The following is a 20,847-nucleotide window of genomic DNA, read 5'->3' as shown; positions in this document are numbered from 1 at the left end:
GTATAAGACACGGCCATTCCCTTGGGACACTTACAGCCCTCATTATACATGGTTAAGTAGGTCCATTGTGAATTGGTCTAATCTTCCAGGAAACTGGACCTAGAAGAATATTATATGAGGCTTTCTCATCCAGTTTTCTCCAACTGGCCCCCAAACCTGAAAAAAATGTCATTATGTTTAAAACAATCCAATGGACTTTTGTTTTTAATTGCAAACAGCCTCTAAGCTCTCTTCCAGTAATAAAATTTGAAGGTGCTAGTTGAGACATGGAGTCCCTGGGTAGCGCAAACAATTAAACAATCAACTACTAGACAGAAGGTTGGCAGTTGGGACCCACCCAGAGGCAGCTTGGAAGACAGGCCTGATGAACTGCTTCTGAAAGGTCACGGCCTTGAAAACCCTATGGATCAGTTTGAGAACAGACTCGAAGGCAACTAACAGCAATAACCATAACAGTTGAGAAATAGTGTCAAAACCATGTACTGACCCACGCCCTGGGTTCCCACAATTCCTTTCATGGTTGTTGAGTCACCGCCTTTCACTATGTACTTTCAGTTTCCTGTTAACTGATTTCTTTGCAGAGCTGGCTCTTTTGTGTCTATTTTTAGTCATCTGAGCTCAGAAGAAAATCTGGAAAGCCCTGGGACATTGGAAGAGTAAGATAAAAGCCCAAGTTTCCAGTGAAAGAGAAAAGTGACAGAAAACCACTGCAGCTAAACTCAGAAGAAAGGGAAAGAAGGAAAGCACACTTAGGACTTTCTCATTAAGGCAGCTTGATTTCCAGCTCTAAAGAATCTCTTCTCCAGGTAAGGCTGGGCAGGGTGGGGAGAAATTTGTAAAGGTCAGTTAGATTTCTTTAAAACGATGGCCCCCAAAATGTGCTGCAGCTGAGCTGGATGTGGAACGCCAGGCAGGTGGCATGTCTGTTAAGTGTCCACTGCCGTGCTTTCTGTTGTATTAGCCACGAGCAGAGATATGGCCTACACTGAGATTCGTGAATGTTTCAAGACTCATTTCTTTCTAGACACCTTTGTAAATTGCCTTTGTTTCTGACAGAACCTACTCAGTAAAGCTCAGGTTCCATCTCTCCCTTTATTACCAAATTTTATAGCTCTAGGTAAACAGAAGTTAGGCCACTTGGGATCTGCAAAAAAGAGGCAACATTATATAATAATTTGAAAAGTTATTGTGATTTGGGAGCTTATAAAACCTTTAAGCAGTTGCTTTTTTTGAGTCAGTAATTGATTGATTCCCATTTAATGGTGGTTTGCCTCATGCTATAAAATCAAATAGGCCATTACATTTCCAGCAGTCCCTGTGGGCCATTGTTGAAATAGGAAATGGGTCTTGATAACTTTAAAAAAAAAAAAAAGCCTGTTGCCATCTTCCAGTGAATAGATAAGAAGCCCAGTTGGGGCAGCACTGGCATTCTTTTGCATATAAGCCCTCAGTGAAACCATGTCAGGTAGTTATTGAGTTTTTACTGACAGTAAAAATCAACTTTCTATTGGAAGCAACTTGCTCTTTTTCCATAGGATAAACACTGGGGTGCTTGTAGTCTGTATTTGTTTGTATCTCAAAGAGCTAACGAATGTTATATCATGATCGCTTCAGGTTAAAATGGGTTGAGACACAAGATAAAAACACAAAGATAATGCGTAACTAATAGAAGTCTTTTCACTCCTTTCTAAATCAATAAAACGATCAAAAATTTCAAATTATCTTTACAGGAGAAGGTCTTTTCTCCCTCAGAGCCACTGGTAGGTTTCAACCACCAACCTTTTATTTACCAGCCAGTGGAGTCCGCGAAGAGGAGGGAGGATGATGGGGTGGCGGCGGCGGCCGAGAGGTGGGGGCAAGAAAGAAAGAAAGAAAGAAACAGAAAGAAAGAATGGGGCCGGGCGGGGGTGGGGGGGTGGTGCTGGGAAGAAAAAATCCACCGCCTCCCGGTCGCCGTGCCCGGTCGACCCCGGTTCCGCGGCCGTAGGGCCTTCGGGTCCGAGGCCGGCGGGACGTGTGGGCCCAAGGATCTTTTCCATTAATTTAGGTCTTTATTTCTTTTCTGTAATGCTTTTTACTTTACGCTGCAAAAGACTTTTAATTCTTCGGTTAAATTTATTTCTAGGTATTTATTATTTTAGATGCTCTGTAAATGGAATCATTTTCTTAATTTCCTTTTTGAATTGCTAGTGCACCTTGGAATCTCTTTGGGGCAGTTCTACTTTGTCCTATAGGGTCGCTATGAGTCAGAATCTACTCCACGGCACTGAGTTGGGTTTAGTGTATAGTAACACGACTGATTTTTTCGTGATGATATTATAACCTTGTATTAAAACCAAATGCACTTGGAGTCCTGATGGTTCAGTGGTTAAGAGCTCGGCTGCTAACCAAAAGGTCGGCAGTTCGAATCCACTAGCCACTCCTTGGAAACCCTATGGGGTAGCTCCACTCTGTCCTATAAGGTCACTATGAGTTGGAATCAATTCGATGGCAAGAGTTTATTTTTTTTAATGACCTATAAATTTGCTAAATTTGTTTAAAGCTCTAACAGCTTTCTGGTGAATATTTGAAGTTTTCTATACATGTTATTGTTCAATAGAGATAAGTTTATTTCTTCCATTTCAATTTGAATGAATTTTATATAGTTTCCTCGCTTAATTGCTCTGGCTGGAATTTCCAGTCCAATGTTGAATGACAATGGGAAAAGTGAGCATTCTTGTTTTGTTCCTGATCTTATATAGAAAACATTCAGGTGTTAGCTGTAGATTTTTCATGAATGCTTTTAACATGTTGAGAAATTCTTCTTCTATTCTTAGTTTTCTGAGTGCTGTTATCATGAAAGGGTGTTGGATTTTGTCAAATGCATTTTCTGCATCAATTTTCATGATCAGCTCTTCTCTTTGTTCTAGTAATGTGGTGTATTAGGATGATTTGGGTGTGTTCCAACACCATTGCTTTCCTACAATAAATCCAATTTGGCCATTGTGTACACTTCTTTTTATATGACTTTGGATTTGGTTTGCTAGTATTTTGTTGAGAATTTTTCATCTATATTTTTAAGGGATGTTGGTCTGTAATTTTCTTCTCTTGTGGTGTCTTTATCTGGCTTTTGGTTTCAGGGTTCTCTCAGCCTGGTGGAATGCATTAGAAAGTGTTTCCTACTCTGGAAGGGTTTCGGAAGGATTGGTTTGAATTTTTTTAAAATGTTTAGTAGATTTCACCAGCGAAGTCATCTGGTCCTGGCCTTTTCTTTGTTGGGACGTGTTTGATTACTGATTCAATCTCTTTACTTATTGTAGGTCTGTTGAGATTTTCTATTTCTTCTTGAGCCATTTTGAATAATTTGTGTGTTTCTAGGGATTTGTCCATTTCATGAGGATTATCTCATTTGTTGGTGTACAGCGGTCCTAGAATTCTCTAACAATCATATTTATTTCTTGGGTTGGTAATAATGTCCCCACTTTCATTTCTAATTTTAGTTATTTGCATCTTCTCTCTTCTTTGTTAGTCTAGCTAAAGATTTGTCAATTTTATTTATCTTTTCGAAGAACCAAATTTTGGTTTCATTGAGTCTATTATTTTTCTGTTCTCTATCTATGCTTTAATATTTCTTATTTCCTTCCTTCTGCTAGCTTTGGGCTTAGTTTCCTACTCTTTTTCTCGTTTCTCAATGTGTAAACTCTGATTACTGATTTGTGATCTTCTTTTTTAATCTTCTTCTTTTATAGCTAGGTGTTTATAGCTATAGACTCCTTGTTGCATACTTGTTGCACTACCCATATATTTTTATATGCCCTGCTTTCATTTTCATTCTTATCTCAGTATTTTCTAATTTCCCTTGTGATTTCTTCTTTGACCTGTTGGTTTGTTGTTTAAGAGTATCCTTAATATTCACATATTTGTGAATTTTCCAGTTTCTCTTCTGTAATTGAGTTCAAAGTTCATTCTGTTGTGATCAGAAAAATTCTTTCTATGATTTCAATCTTTTTAAATTGATGATGCCTTGATTTGTTGCTAACATATGGGCTGTCCTAGAGAATGATCTGTATGCACTGGAGAAAAAGGTCTACTATGCTATTGTTGAATGTAGTGTTCTATATATGTCTGTTAGGTCTGGTTGGTCTCTAGTGTTTTTCAAATCCTCCACATCCTTATTGACCTTTATTCTAGATGTTCTGTCCATTAGCAAAAGTGGTGTATTGAAGTTTCCAGCTATTATGGTGGAACTGTCATCTCTTTCTCCCTTCAATTCTGCCACTGCTTTCTTCATATATTTGGGGGCTCTGGTATTAAAAAAATAACTGTTATATCTTCTTGATGAATTGACCCTTCTATCAATACATAATACTTCTTGTTGTCTCTTGGAAAAGTTTTTGACTTAAAGTCATTTTATCTTATAGCCACCCAGCTTTCTTTTGGTTACTATTTACACAGAATTTTTTTTTTTTTTTTCATCCTTTCACTTTCAGCTTATCTGTGTCTCTATACCTGAAATAAGCCTCTTATAGACAGTGTATAATTGGATTATTTGTTTTTTAATCATTTTTGCTAATTGCTGCCTTTTGATTGGAGAGTTTAATCCATTTACATTTAAAGTAATAATAAGAAAGTTTTTGCCATTTAGCTATTTGTTTTCTGTGGGTCATATACATTTTCTGTTCTTTTGATTTCTTTCATTACCTCCTTTTGTATTTATTTGATTTTTGCAAGGCACTATTTTGATTCCCTTCTCATTTCTGTCTATGTATATATTTGAGATAATTTATTTGTGGTTACCATGGAGATTACATTTAACATCCTAAATTTATAACAATCTAATTTGAAATGATACACACTTTACATCAATATAATATGAAACCTCACCCAGGTGTGCCACAAGGTAGTTTTAAAACTGGAACAGGGAACAAAATTCAAGAACAGAAAACAAAAATTTTGTCCATATTGTAATGTTTTAGCTCAGCTAACTGTCTAGAAACTGTATTCCATTCCATCTCTTCCCTTGAAGACAAAGGTAACACCGTGGACATGGCCTCAGAGGTCCACATGCCAGGCCCAGTGTGCCTCATTGAGAACATTAATGGGAAACTGACGGCTGATCAGGAAGCTTTGAAGATCCTGTCTGCAGTTACGCAGCCCGTTGTGGTGGTGGCTATTGTGGGCCTCTACCGCACAGGTAAATCCTACCTGATGAACAAGCTGGCTGGGAAGAAAAAAGGTAAGTGGCACCACCAAAGCTCTTCCTAGTACTTTCTGATCACTTACGCTACCCAACGTTGAATACTGGGATGTAAGGGAGAAAGTTTAGAGGTGGGATGAATATTGAAAGCTAACTTTAGGTCCACAGTTGAAATTTTTATCTTCACTCTGTTTGGGAGGATGAGTCAGCTCATTCTTGCTTCATGCATTGCTTTTGTTTCCCCTTTTAACAATATAAATATATCTTTCCTGAATAGAATAAAGCAGTAATAAAAAAAATTAATGTACATGAAAATGAACTCTAAGGTATTTGCTAACATTTTCATGTAGTAACAGGAAGCTTGCACTGATCTTTAAGGTAATGTGTTTCAACCTGTATTGAGTATCCTAATTTCACTATTCTCTGCAATTAAGATCAATATTGGTTGTGGTTTCAGTTGTATCTTCTAACCTTCACTACATTAAGTTTTATGTCAATATCCAGAACCACCTTCTATTAAAACTCCGTTCCAAAATACCTCATTTCCCCTTTGCAGGCTTCTCCCTGGGCTCCACAGTGCAGTCTCACACCAAGGGAATTTGGATGTGGTGTGTGCCTCATCCCAGTATGCCAAACCATACCCTAGTTCTGCTTGACACTGAGGGCCTGGGAGATGTAGAGAAGGTAAACACAAATCTTTTAAATTCCACATATGGCAGGTATGTAGCCCTCCCTGCACTATCACTCCCCGAATGTTGATTTATGGTTTCAGTTGATCATATCAATATATTATTCTTTTCCTTTACTTGGTAGCAGTGAAAGTTTGACCTAGGATCTAAGTCATTAGCCAACTAAAGCCAGCTATGTGTGAGAAAAGTAAACATAACCTCTCAGCATAAAGTACTCATTTGGGAGTCAGGGCATACCATGTACCCTGAACCCCACAGCACAAATATGAGGAGAGGATAATAAGGTCAATTAATTAGGTTATCCAGTCCATAAACTAATGACTAATGACATTTTTAGCCATGTGTCTTTCATATATATCATAGCAAAATGTTTTGTTGAGCCTGCTGAAAGCACCACTAAACCTGATTAGACATTTTATAAACATGCCTGACGTTTCACCACGGGGACACAGAGAGATAGTAAGAGCAGTTTTATCCATAGCAGAACTATTAGTAAGAAAACAAGTCAAAGTGTAAGTTCTGATGACAACATCTTAGTTTATGAAGGAAGATACATTATGACTCTTACAAGTCTTGGGCTAAAAAAATATTGCTAAAATAGCATGTTTTAACAATTGTCTAAAAAGTTCTTTACTATGATGTGTCATTGGAATGGAATAGGGTGACATCTAAGTTCAGGAGACATGTTTTAATAGTAGCTGATCATAATAGCCACCACTTTTAAGTACTTATGTTCTTAACACACCGGTATGCCTTTATATACAATGTTGTTGTTAGGTGCCATCGAGTCGGTCCCGACTCATAGCGACCCTATGCGCAACAGAACGAAACACTGCCCGGTCCTGAGCCATCCTTACAATCGTTGTTATGCTTGAGCTCATTGTTGTAGCTACTGTGTCAATCCACCTCATTGAGGGTCCTCCTCTTTTCCGCTGACCCTCTACTCTGCCAAGCATGATGTCCTTCTCCAGGGACTGATCCCTCCTGACAACATATCCAAAGTATGTAAGACACAGTCTCACCATCCTTGCCTCTAAGGAGCATTCTGGCTGTACTTCTTCTAAGACAGATTTATTCATTCTTTCGGCAGTCCATGGTATATTCAGTATTCTTCAAAAACACCACAATTCAAAGGCGTCAACTCTTCTTCGGTCTTCCTTATTCATTGTTCATTTAAATAATGTATATAATTCATTTAATTCAAGCTGGACAATGAATTATATACAATAAGAATTATATACAATACATTATTTAAATTTCTCAATACTGTAAATTGAATGTTAAGAACTCATTGTACAGATGGAAAATAAATAATACATAGGGGAATGATTTACCTAAGTTTTCACATGTAATGTGAGGAATAGCTGGAGTTCGAACTTGGTCTATCTGAATTGAAAGAACATGCTCTTAGTCACTCTTCTATGTGGTCTCTGCACTGACTTCTAGGGAGACAACCAAAATGACTCCTGGATCTTTGCTTTGGCGATACTACTGAGCAGCACCTTTGTGTACAATAGCATGGGAACCATCAACCAGCAGGCCATGGACCAACTGCAGTATCCTTTTTGTGCTCCTGAATAGCACTAAATCTAGAAAGGAGTGGCTTCATTTTTTCACCAGCTATAGAGGTGGACAACTACAGAATTCATAAGTTCTTTCCATAATGAATCACATTATTCTCAACATTCCAGTATACCTCAATCACCCTAAGAAATCCAAACCTACCTGGTCACACATTATCCTCATCTATACAACAGTCTGTACATCCCCTGTATGATTTAATCTCCCCTCTAACTCCAAACACTCAAAGTCCTCTAGAATTTATGTTCTCAGTTCAACAAAATCACTATATCCTTATCATTTTCTCTAAATGTTTCCTTTTAACTGTTACCTGGCTGTCCCCTGCCAACATTGTTTCCCTTGCAGGCCCATCAAGGGGCCTCAAATGCTGATTTTTTCTCTGTACCTTGCATTTCACAGGTCCCAGAAATGAGTTAGGTGTCATATGTACTCCTTATTACAGCTTTCATATAATTTCTCTTTCTACTCCCAAAGAAAAAGAAAAGCTACTTTGAAGCACATGCCCCCAGATTATATGACCCTTCTTTGTTGCGGTCATCTCAATAAACATACCCCTCATTTGTTAAAGAGTTTTAGCTCCTAGTTCACTGTCTTTCTAGAGACTTCAGCAGCCAATATACACTCATCCAACATTTTGATCTCTCAGTTCCATTATTTCCACACTACCTTTCCTTTCACCTCCCTGTATTACCTAGTCTTAGTCATTAACAACAATTTCACCCATTTCCACAAACTCACTTTCAAGCATTCCATGAAATTAGCTTTTTTGTCAAGGTTACCTTCATGTTTCCATATCGAATGAGCAGGTCTCAGTCCTCATCTTATTTGCTTTTTCAACATCATTTGAAAAAATGATCTCTTCTTCCCTTCTAAAATGCTTGATTATTTTGTCTTCTAGAATACCATATTGTTTTTGTTGTTAGGTGCCGTCCGGTTGGTTTGACTCACTGCGACCCCATGTACAACAGAACAAAACACCATCCAGTCCTGCACCATTCTCATAATCGTTGCTATGTTTGAGACCATTGTTGCAGTAGAATAGCAAATTTCTCTAATTTTCCACCTTCTTCATTAGCTATACCCTTTCATCCTCTTCCTTTTCTTGGTCTCTAAGTTTAAAAAAAAAAAAAAAAGTATTATAGCTCTTTAGTTTTGGGGCTTCTTCTCAACTCTTCCAGTCCCAAGGTGCTCAGTATCAATTAAATGTCAATAACCATGAAATTTATATCTCCAGTCATAACCCCTGCTCTCAATTATAATGAGATTTAAACTCGTATATACAGCAACTTCTCATTACCTCATTTAGATCCATTAGATGTCAATCTTAATATATACAAAACAGAATTCTTACTTTTCCTGTACAAGCCCATTCTTTCCCAGTTTTCCTCATCACAGTAGGTTCCCACATCATCACCTGGGTGATGATCAAAATTTTGGAATCATCCTGAATGGTGCCTTTCCTTATACCCTAGAAACTATCAATTGGCAAGTCTTGTAAGCAGCACTTTCAAAAAATTTCCCCAGGCCAATTCTCACAACCTCCTCTATGATAACCCTAAGCTAAGCCATCTATCATCTCTCATCTGTATTGCCTCCTAAATTGCCTAATTGCTCTCCCTGTTTATACTCCTACTTCTTATAGATGCTATACCAGCCATAATGATCTTTTAAAATAATATATCAGACTATATGCTCTCTTAACCCACCCCCCCAAAGAGTTTCCCATTAAATTTAAATCCCTTACTATGGCTTCCAGGTCTTACATGGTCTGTCTGCTGTCTCTTTTTAGAATCTGTCTTAGCCTCACTGGTCTTCTTGCTATACATTGAACATGCTAAGTTAGTTCCTATCTCACAGTTTGCAAGTGCTTTTACCTCTGCCTGGGATGCTCCTTCAGTGGGTTTCTGTGTGGATGCGTCACTCCATTCACTTAGATCTCTGTGCAAACATCAGCTCAGAGAGGAATATCTGGACGACTACATAAACCAACACCAAATGCAGATGCACACGTAGTTACCCTCTAACCCTTCAGCCTGGTTTGTTTTTCTTCAAGACAGTTGGTATCAACATCTGATTTTTATTACATTTTTATTTACTTGCTTATTGCCTGTCTTCCTCATTAGACTGTAAGCTCTATGATGGTAGCATTGACTCATGCACTGCAATATTTTTAGTTCCTGGAGCAATGCCTGGTTCATAAAGGTGCTCAAAAAATGTTTGTGGACTGAATGAATAAGATAATGAAGAGGAAACAAGTTGTTTCAGATAAGCATTGGAAGTAAATATAGCCTTAAAATGCCACTGATTTTCTGCACTTTTCCTAAGTTAACATCTCAGCTATGTGACTGAGCTGACAGATCGAATCAGAGCAAAATCCTCACCTGAAAATAGTGAGGTTGATGACTCAGCTGACTTTGTGAGCTTCTTTCCAGCCTTCGTGTGGACTCTGAGAGATTTCTCCCTGGAGCTGGAAGCAGATGGACAACCCATCACTGCTGACGAGTACCTGGAGCTTTCACTGAAGCTAAAAAAAGGTTCCTGGAACTGATGTTTGGGTAACAAACAGATAACAATATCAAAAATGACCATTTCTGTATAGGTGCTGAAAGTTAGATTTTCTTAACCATGCTTCCCTGGCAGTTGTGCTAGATAGTGGGAAAACATCACTTGGCTAAGTTAATTAGATCATATTTCTCTCCTTGGAGAAAGACTTTTCGTTCTCTACCCCCATTCCTTTTTTTTAATTTCTGTTCCTAGCTGAATTTTATTTCCTTACATAGGCTTGTAAAAGTTATGACATTGAGGAATCAATTATTTGTAGTAATTAGCTTGAAGTTGTACTACTTCTAATTTTTATTCCCACAGGTACTGATCAAAAAACCCAAAACTTTAATTATCCTCGATTATGCATCCGAAAGTTCTTCCCCAAGAAAAAGTGCTTCATCTTTGACCGGCCTGCTCAGAGGAAGTACCTTATTAAACTCGAGCAGCTCCAGGAGGGAGAGCTGAACCCTGAGTTTGTAGAACAAGTTATGGAGTTCTGTTCCTACATCTTCAGCCATTCCAAGCCCAAGACTCTTTCAGGCAACATCATAGTCAATGGACCTCGTGAGTCTCTCTCTCTCCTCACTCGTTACCTGAACTTTCCTCTGCCCCTTTTACAGGATAAAAGAGGGGGGCATAAGGACCACTTCCAACAAGTGTACAGACCATTGATGCCAAGGAAAACACACTACAAGGATCGCATTTATGAAATTTACCTTGGAACTAAAACTATTTCTGTTGTTGTTGTTGTTAGGTGCCATCAAGTCATTTTTGACTTATAGTAACCCTCATAGGACAGAGTAGAACTGCCCCATAGGGTTTCCAAGGGGCAGCTGGTGGATTTGAACTGCTGACCTCTTGGTTAGCAGTTGAACTCTTAACCATTACACCACCATGGCTCCTGTAAAACTATTTCTAGGGTCATCTAATATAAATGGGGAGCTGAGAAGTTAGTATAGAAAGATAAAACTATTTCTAGGGTCATCTAAAATTCATAATAGTAAGGTGAAAAAGGGAAAAGAATTAGACTTCAATTCTGTCACAGTAACTTACTATATCAACTTCTCAGCTCCTCACTTATGAAATATCCTTCCAGGAAATCTATACAGGGTGACAAAGGCAGGAAAAGGCAAATGCATTATAATTATATATGTCAGTGTCAGGCTTTGCCACTAACAGTGCAATTCTCTTATCCATCAATTAAAAACTATTTGGTGAATGCCTGGGATGTAATAACCACTGTACCAACCACTGGGTATAATGGTGAATAAAAGAAATGTGATTCCTATCCTCATTCCAGAATAATAGGAATAAAAAGGTACTTAAAAAAGTTTAAAAATGCATAATGGTAAATGGTGATAAGCACAATGAATCAAAATAATATGTCGTTATGAGAGAGTAATGGGAGCCCTGGTGGTACAGTGGTTAACACTTGACTGCTAACCGAAAGGTCAACAGTTCGAACCCACTAGTTGCACAGAAAGATGTGTCAATCTGCTGCCATGGAGATTACAGCCAAGAAAACCCTATGGGTTAGTACTACTCTGTCTTTTAGGGTTTCTGAGAGTTGGAATGGACTCAAAGGCAATGAGTTTGGTTTGCTTTTGGTATGAGAGAATAAGGGGGTCTGGGCAGATGGGATATAAGTTAGGCTCAAGGATAGAGAATACGTGTCTGTAAAAGTGATGTTTAACATGAGAATTTAAAAATCGGTAGGAGTTAACCAGAAGAAGAACAGGGAGCAATAGCTTTGCAGACAGAGGGGATATTATACGAGAAGCTACTGAGACAGGAAAGAACTTTGCAATTTCAAGAAAATAAGAGACAATGTGATTGGAACAAGAGTAGAGTGAATAAGAGTGGAGCATGATTCCAGAAACATGCAGGGAACAGCTCTTGAAAGGCCTGGGGGATCACTTGGAGGAGATTAGAGTTTATTCGAAGCTTAACGGGAGGATATTGAAGAAGATTAGGCAGAGAGGTAAATTATCTATTGTATTTAAAAGTATTCCTCTGAGTATTTTGTAGATAGTGTTTTGTACGCATGTAAGGGAATGAATTAAAAGATGGATTCTGTTTACAATGGTCCAACAATAGACAGGCAAGTGTTGGGTAAGGTTATAGCAGTGAAGATGGCAAAATACAGATTCCACACATATTTTGGATGTGAAATCCGTAAGGATTGATGATGGATGAAATATAGGGATTAAAGGGAAGGAAGCATCAAGCCTGATTCCAGGGTTGGGGCTTGAGCACCTCCTTCTCTGGTTGTATTATTTACCAAGGTAGGAAAATCTGGAGGAGGAATAGTTTTTCAGGGTAAATGAAGTTGTACAGACTTGGATTTTTTAATATTTAGTTTCTTCTGATATAGAAAGGAAGGGATATTAGGAAGGAATTTAAATATACAACATCTAAAGCCTAAAAAATGAAGGCAGAGCAGGAAATAAAATTTGGAAATCATCCATATAAATGGAACTTACAACCATAAAAAAGGGTGAGGATGTGGTATGAGACAGAAAGGCCCAGAAATTAGTTCCAAAGAACTACCATATGTAGGGTTGCCAACCATTCTCGTTTGCCCAAGACTGGATTTTTCTAGGATGTGGGAATTTCAGTCCTAAACCCAGCAAAATCCAGGGCCAGTCGGGATGAGCTGATCACTCTACATGCAGCTCTGATGAGAGGATATCCAAGAACACCCATTTACCTAGGCCAGACACATGTCTAGTGGCCTGCACCACAAAAGGAAAGCCAAGTCTTCTGCATGACCCTTTTCACAAATTAGAAGTGAGGAGGAAGGGGAGTAAGGAAAAAGAGGAGAGTGGAGGGAGAGAGAGAAAGGCTAACAAAAGACAAAGGCCTAATATCTTGGCAAAAACAATCTCATCCTGATCATATATTTCAATAATTTCTTTTGGAAGAGAGGGAGGAAGAGGAAACAAAAACTTTAAATGCCTCTAGACTTAGAGGCTCACAAATTTTCCATCAGTATACTTTCTCAGAAAAATTCTTTAAACTATTAACTTGTAACAGTTAAAAGGTATACGGAATAGTAGTTTTTTTAGAGATACCTAAATTTACATTCTCAGGACTAAACAGAATACAGGTTGTTCTCCTCCCTCCCACCAACTGACAGTCACCAGTTTTGTTCCCTTCTGTAGGCCTGGAGAGCTTGGTGTTGACCTATGTCAATGCCATCAGCAGCGGGGATCTGCCCTGCATGGAGAATGCAGTCCTGGCTTTGGCCCAGATAGAGAACTCAGCTGCAGTGCAAAAGGCCATTGCCCACTATGATCAGCAGATGGGCCAGAAGGTGCAGCTGCCCACAGAAACCCTCCAGGAGCTGCTGGACCTGCACAGGGCCAGTGAGAGAGAGGCCATCGAGATCTTCATCAAGAGCTCCTTCAAGGATGTGGACCAAAAATTTCAGAAGGATTTAGGGGTACATTTGCTATTGTCCTGGTCGCGTAGTGGTTAAGAGCTCAGTTGCTAACCGAAAGGTCAGCAGTTCAAATCCACCAGCCATTCCTTAGAAGCCATACGGGGCAATTCTACTCTATTCTATAGGGTCACTATGAGTCAGAATCAACTCAACAGCAATGGATTTTTGGGGCTGTTTTTTTTAATTTTTTTGCTATTGTCCTGTAGAGAATGGTACCATAGTTGGCCACATTCTTCATAAAAATCCCCTTTTGCTATTTCCCCTACCCTGGATAGCATATTTTAAACAAATAACTAAATTATTCAAAATTAATTATATAAAAAAAAAATTATAAAGGGGTGCTTTATTTTCTCTTTCAAAAGTAATCAAAGATACATTACATTCATGTTCCCAACTAATAATCTGGGAGGAGGATTCAATTTTTTTAAAAAACCGTAATAATTTATCTTTTTACATTGCTCTTAGCTAAAAATTCTGAAAACCAAGAAAGAGAAACCAATCATAAGAATATTATTTCAGAATATTTTTTTTAAGTCTACCTCCTTCCAAGTTAAGGAAGGATTTTTACATGACAAATGGCCCCTTGACAAGTGACACTCCTTCCCCTGGCTTGCAATGCAGGATTTTACAGAGGATATATCCCTGCCTCAGAGGTTCCAATGAAAATAGATGGTCAAGGTAGCAAACATGACATCCATTCAGCCTAAAGCAAAAGCTTAATATTTAGTGAGTGATTTAATGTTGGTGAAGATGCTATTCCATTAGGCTTTCTGAATACTGACAAAACCTAGGGTACAATCACCATTACCTTCATTACACTGTATTGAGAACATGTATATTCTCTTATTAAAGAACGTACTGAATAATCAGTTACCCTTTACTGAGCACTTACAGAAAAGGCACTGGGCTTAATAGTTTACATCACTACATGTAATTCACACAGGAAATCTATGAGGTAGATATTACACCCACCCCCTCACCCATTTTACAGACAAAAAACCTTAGTTCACAAATGTCGAGTGTCACAAAATCACAAAGTGGTTGAACCAGGAACTTCACACAGGCCTGCTTCCTACGTTTGTACGCTGAACTACTACTGAAATTAGAGACTTGAAAAGACAAAAGTTTCATATGAAATAATGTCAGTGTTTGAGAGTTATTTCCTGATGCTGAGAAGCTAGGGGTAATCACAAACACGGAAGTAGATAGATTTTTCTACCAGGCACAGTTTTTAGGGCTGTCCTAGGATTCAGGACAAGGTGAGGGATGTGGACCTATTTAGATGCCACAGTCTGTGCCAGAGAAACATTTCCCAATAGTTTGTGTGTGATCAACATCTTCCTCATTGCTTACTATGCCTTCTGTGCTACTTTATCACCTCACAGGACCAGTTACAAGCCAAGCGTGATGATTACTGTAAACAGAATGTAAAAGCATCCACAGATTATTGTGAGGCTTTACTTCGGGACATATTTGGTCCTCTAGAAGAAGATGTGAAGCAGGGGATATTTTCTAAGCCAGGAGGGTATCGTCTCTTTATTCAGAAGAAACAGGAGCTGAAGAACAAGTACAACCAGGTGCCCAGAAAGGGGATAGAGGTAAACAATCTTTTGGATACTGTTTCTGAGAAGTTGCTGAGATGACTCTTTCAAACGCCGGTGGGAACAAGCAAGATGGCGTTGTGATTGCTACGAAGTGTTTCTGCCTTTCGTTCATCCATTCACTGGTTCATTCAATAAGAGACTCTACCTTGGGCCAGATAGGGGATTCCTCTTTGGAAGTAGGGATTCAGCACTCAAGGACTGTGGAATTCGTTAACTCATTTATTCCTCCAATCATTTGACAACTCTTTACTCAGGTCTATCTATATGCTGGACACTTTTCGAGTTGCTGGGGATAGAATAGTGAACAAAATAGACCAAGCCCTGTTCTCACAAGTAGGCACAGGCAATAAACAAAAAATAGCTGACAGACAAAATAATGACAATATTTAATACTTCTGTAAAGCTTACTACATGCCAGGAACCAAGCTAAGAGATTTTTACATATTAACTTATTTAATCCTCACACCAGTCCCCATGGGTTAAAAAAAAGTTACATATTTTTAATATTCCCTTTTTATAAATGAGACAATCGAGGCACAGAAATGAAAGGACTTGCCCAAGATCACACAAGTAATGCCTGGTGCAGCTGTAATGCAAACCTAGGTAGTCTGCCTTCAGAATCTGTGCTCCTAACTACTCTTCCATGCTGGTATACTCAGTATTAGGTTTGGCAACATGCTTTTTTAAAAGAAAAGAAAAAAAAAACTAACAGTTTGTTTAAAAAGATGGATATTTCTTTCTCTCTTTGTACAATAAGGAAGAGGGAGTCCAGGGTTGGTACAAGGCTCTACAATCATCTTGGTCCCAGGACATGACCTTCATCTTCAAGGTCACATTATGGTCCAAGATGGCTGTCAGAGTTTCAGCCATTAGATCCACACTACAAGTGGAAAGAAGACAGAAAGACAAAAGTGTAAAAGGGCTGTGAGTTAACTTGACTTAAGGAGATTTCTGAGAAGTAGCATATAACACCTGTGTTTAAATGTCATTGGCCATAATTTAATTAAATGGGCACCCCAGATACAAGGAATGTTGAGTAGAAAATGTGGCATTTTTCAGCATTGTGCCCAGTTGGAAAAAAGTCAGGGTGCTGTTAAATACAGACAAAGAAGAGCTACTAGGAATACTCTAGCTATCACTGTCACAGTGACAAAAAGTACTCTAAAAAGGAATGAAGCAGATTAAAGGCAAAAGAGGAGGGAAATGTGGAGCCATTTTATTATGTAGTTTCCTAGAGAAGGCACTGTTGATGGGGTAATATTTCAGCAGAATCTTCAAAGAAGTTATGCAGTGACTGAGCCAAATGAACACCTAGGGGGAGAAACTTTCAAACAAAGTGAACAGCAAAAGGAAATAGCCCAGAAGAAGAAATTGGCTTATATTCTAAGAATAGCAAAAAAAGCTGATGTAGCAGGAGAGCAGTAGATAAAGAAAGGTGTGACAGGAGAAAAGGTCCGAGAAGTGGTTAGAGGCCAGAGGCCAGAGGCCAGACAAGGCAGTGCCTTGAAGCCACTGAAAAACCTTTTGAATTTTATTTGAAATGATTTGGAAAGTCAATAGAGGGTTTGGAGCATAAGAGTGATGTGACTGACTTAAAATACTGTAGAATAACTCTGGGTGTTCTGTGTGGAATGGACTATAAGGGAGGAAGAGCGGAAGCAGGGAGATGAGCGATGAAGCTGCTAGAATTGTCCAGGCAAGAAATGATGATGCCTTGGAGTTTTGTGGCGTGGGTGACAAGTGATGGGCTCCGGTTATATTTTAAAGCTTAAGCCTACCAATTGGCTGATGATTATTGGTGGAACATGTGAGAAAAAAGGCATCGAGGATGACTGTCAGGTTTGTAACCATACAGTTGGAAGAACAGAGTTACTAATTACTAAAATTGGGGTGATTACAAAAGGAGCAGGTTGGAGGAGGATCCAGAGTTGGGTCTTAGATGTTAAGTTTGAAGTGCTATTCAAATTCTAAAATGAGTTGTCATATGGGTGGTAAAATTGAATTGAATTAACAGGCATATTGCAGAGATTTGCTTTAACCCATAGGCTCCATTTCCTGATTCTAACTTCTGCATCACTAGGCAGAAGAGACAATGAGGAAGTACTTGGAATCCAAAGAGGATGTGGCTGATGCACTTTTAAGGACTGATCAGTCACTGACTGAAAAGGAAAAAGAAATTGAAGGTGAGGACAAGCTGAAAACACTGTAGGTAGATGGAAAGCCCAAGAAATGATAAGGTTAACTATGTCGGACCACCTGGAATCATCAATACAGAGAAAGAACGTTGTTTTCTGTCGAGTCAATTACAACTTGTGGCGATGGCATGTGTGCAGAGTAGAACTATTCCATAGGGTCTCAAGGCCGTGACCTTTCCAAAGTATATCACCAGACCTGTCTCCCGAGGAGCTGCTGGGTGGGTTGGGACTGCCATCCTTTCAGCTAGTAGTCGAGTGCTTAAATTTGCACCACCTCAGAACTTCTAAAAACAGAGTAGCAAGTATCATTCTTCTATGGGATTTTTTTCTCACCCCATGTGTATGGTCATCTGTCTTCTGGTTATCCAGTGCAAAATTTTCCACAAGAGTTTTCTCCATGACATAAGAACACACACACACACACACACACACACACAAAGAATGAAAAGCATAAAAATTCAATCTTCATATTTCTCTACATTTTTTTTTCCTCCTCAGTGGAACGTATAAAGGCTGAATCTGCAGAGGCTGCAAACAAAATGCTGGAAGAAATGCAAAAGAAGAATGAGCAGATGATGGAACAGAAAGAAAAGAGCTATCAGGAACATGTGAGACAACTGACTGAGAAGATGGAGAGGGACAGGGCCCAGCTACTGGAAGAGCAAGAGAGAACTATAGCTCTGAAACTTCAGGTATTCCACTGTGCAATCTAAATTTTCTCTTCCACTGTGCTGAGTCAAAAACCCAGTGAAGGGGTGAACATCCACAAGAAAGGCCTTTCCAGGCTAGAAGTCCTACTGTACTTGCATTTCCTTTGTGTTTCTATAGGTGCCCATCTCTGATTATAAAGGCCTGTTTGTGCCACCCAAGGACTTCTAAAAACAGAAGAGCAAGTCTAGTTCTATGGGTTTTTTTCTCACCTCATATGTATGCTCATCTGTCTTCTGGTTATCTAGTGCAAAACTTTTCTCCCCACCCCCTGCCCCAGGATTTTGCAGGATAAAATTCCTTCTTTGCTGTATCACTACATAATAAACAGTAGCTATATAGGGTTGCCATGAGTTGGAATCGACTCAACAGCAACAGGTTTGGTGTTTTTTTATTAGTTTTCAGGCACTGAACAAAGTACTTTACCTGCATTCCGTGATTAATTCCTCACCTAATGGCACAGATACTATTATATTTTCATTTTTCAAGTGAGGAAATTGTAATTTCATGAGAGACAAGTAACTTTTCTGGGTCATCTCCAAAACCAAAACCAAACCCACTGCCATCGAGTCAATTCCGACTCATAGCGACCGTATAGGACAGAGTAGAGCTGCCCCATAGAGTTTCCAAGGAGTGCCTGGTGCATTCGAACTGCCAACCTCTTTGTTAAGAGCCATGGCACTTAACCGCTATGCCACCAGGGTTTCCGTTCTGGGTCATACCCCCTGGAAAAATATTCAGCCAGGTTTTCCTACTGAGGGGAGTCCAAAGTGATTTTGTTTCTGTCATACCTGGTAGGACTTTATCTCAGTATGTGCCCTAATGAGTAGGAAGACCCCCTTACCATCTAAGTACTTACCCACACTGGTTAAGTGCTCAGTCTGCCAGTACCTTCCTGGTCTCCAGGCCCAACTCCGATTCTATGTTGAGCCAGAATTGCAGTATGGGCCACTGCAGGCCTGATCTCATCACACCAAAATTGTGGAGACTTGTACTTAATTCCTTGATTAGACATTTTCCACAATTCTGGATTTTACCCATCCTTCTTCCCTTTCTAAATTCTACACTGTATAGATGAGACTTGAAGCAAAAAAAGGAAAAAAAAAAAGTGATAGCTTTTCCACAAAGATTGTGTCAAATATGGGTGAAGGGACCCAAGAATGAAATATTGACTAATATTTCAGAAACTATAAGACAGGAACATTTCTGAAGCAAGAGTAGAAGGCCCAGAAAAATCAATGGCAGAGATAGAAGACTAAGGAGAGAGTGATACCATGGAAATTAAGGGAGGAAAGATTTTCAAGAACAAGTGTCAAAAGCTATTGAGGGGTTAATGTAAGTTCTGAAAGGGGAACTAATTTGTCAATTATGGGACAACTTTTATGTTGTATGAGTTTCAGTGACATATATATATAATATATATATACACTGTGAGTTTCAGTCACTGCTTTCCCTTTTTAGGAACAGCAACGACTTCTCGAGGAAGGATTTGCGAAGGAGAGCAAGAAACTTCAAAACGAAATCGAGTCTATCCAGAGACGCAGTCAGAGGGGCTCGCAGTGTATCATACTCTAAAAATCTAAAGAACAGAGTTTCCTTCTCTAGTTCCTTCTCCCCACAGCATAAGTCAAATGAGCAACTTCAGATCAGACAATTGACACTAAACTTGAAGTAATCATGCTTGTACTTTTCTTTTTCTCAGCGCTCGCCCAGTTGATACCCCAGGCTCCCCATTTCCATTCACCCAGCTTTCCTGCCCCTTCCTGCCTTCTGAACTTGTTTTTTGAATAAATGCTACCCTTTCAGTTTCATATATTTGAGTGTTCTGGGGAACTCCTTCTTCACTGGTGTTATTGTTCACTTTATAGGCCTGCCTATTGTTTCACTGAACTCGGAGAGGGTTCAGTTCCAAGTTTGAAGGGTGTCTAAGGGCCATAGTCACAGGGGTTCCACCAGTCTCTATCAGACCAGTAAGTCTGATCTTTTTTATTTTTAGTTAATTTTAGTTTTGTTTCTACACTTTTCTCCCACTCTGCCTAGGACTCTCTACTGTGATCCCGGTGAGAGCAGTCAGTAGTGGTAGCCTGGCACCATCTAATTCTTCTGGTCTTGGGCTACAGGAGGCTGTGGTTTGTATGGTCCATTAGTCACTTGGACTAATTGTTTCCTTGAGTGGTTTTCTTCACTCTTCTTTGCACCAGTTTGGAAGAGACCAATAGCTGTATCTTAGATGTTGGCTGGCAAACTTTTAAAACCCTACTCACTACTCACCAAAATAGGATTTAGAACATTGTCTTTATGGATTATATTATGCCAGTTGGCTTAGATGGCCCGTGAGACTATGGTCCCTAGCCCTCAAGCCCAGTAATTCAGGCCCCTCGAGGTGTTTGGTTATGGCTAAGTTTTCATAACTGTGCCCCCTGTGTGCTCTATTACGTACATGGATATATTTGCAACACATACAAATATATACACAGAAACATCTACTGCCAAACCTATATATGCATATGGGTGTATACCCATACGCCACCCCCCCATCTATTCAGCTTACATATCTACCTATGTACCCACTTGTAAATTATTGTTTGTTTTTACTGTTCTTGTAGCATTATATATTGTTGTTGTTGTTGTTAGGTGCCGTCAAGTTGGTTCCGACTCATACCGGCCCTACATACCACAGAATGAAATACTTACTGCCTGGTCCTGCACTGTCCTCACAATTGTTATGCTTGAGCTCATTGTTTCAGCCACTGTGTCAATCCATCTCATTAAGGGTCTTTCTCTTTTCATCTGACCCTCTACTTTACCAAGCATGATGCCCTTCTCCAGCGACTGATCCCTCCTGACAGCACATCCAAAATATGTAAGACGCAGTCTTGCAATCCTCGCTTCTAAGGAGCATTGT

General features: G+C 39.3%; 1 protein-coding gene across 2 annotated transcripts; it reads left to right on the top strand.

Moving 5' to 3' along the window:
* The first annotated feature begins 560 nt into the window (after window positions 1-560).
* LOC126071561 (guanylate-binding protein 2-like) lies at window positions 561-19,755 on the top strand. Of its 2 annotated transcripts, XM_049875754.1 has the most exons (11): window positions 561-806; window positions 5,006-5,215; window positions 5,733-5,860; window positions 7,312-7,421; window positions 9,784-9,980; window positions 10,312-10,554; window positions 13,155-13,435; window positions 14,821-15,033; window positions 17,120-17,222; window positions 17,733-17,926; window positions 19,404-19,755. In XM_049875754.1, exons 2-11 carry the CDS (start codon window positions 5,026-5,028, stop codon window positions 19,515-19,517), a joined length of 1,773 nt encoding a protein of 590 aa, XP_049731711.1. In that variant the 5' UTR covers window positions 561-806; window positions 5,006-5,025; the 3' UTR covers window positions 19,518-19,755. The 2 variants fall into 2 exon arrangements, with proteins under 2 accessions (XP_049731711.1, XP_049731712.1); XM_049875755.1 differs by lacking the exons at window positions 561-806; window positions 5,733-5,860 and having other exon boundaries at window positions 5,129-5,215.
* The last annotated feature ends 1,092 nt before the right edge of the window (window positions 19,756-20,847 follow it).

This window comes from Elephas maximus, chromosome 3 (assembly GCF_024166365.1).
Source record: "Elephas maximus indicus isolate mEleMax1 chromosome 3, mEleMax1 primary haplotype, whole genome shotgun sequence".
Taxonomy (NCBI): domain Eukaryota; kingdom Metazoa; phylum Chordata; class Mammalia; order Proboscidea; family Elephantidae; genus Elephas; species Elephas maximus.
This window is presented reverse-complemented; position numbering and strand designations above follow the sequence as displayed.

What these genes read in the sequence shown, in the direction of transcription:
- LOC126071561 (XM_049875754.1), top strand. Translation starts at nt 5,026, where the DNA reads ATGGCCTCAGAGGTCCACATGCCAGGCCCAGTGTGCCTCATTGAGAAC. An exon ending in GCTGGCTGGGAAGAAAAAAG is followed by an intron (nt 5,216 to 5,732) that starts GTAAGTGGCACC and finishes TCCCCTTTGCAG; the next exon opens with GCTTCTCCCTGGGCTCCACA. An exon ending in CATCATAGTCAATGGACCTC is followed by an intron (nt 10,555 to 13,154) that starts GTGAGTCTCTCT and finishes TCCCTTCTGTAG; the next exon opens with GCCTGGAGAGCTTGGTGTTG.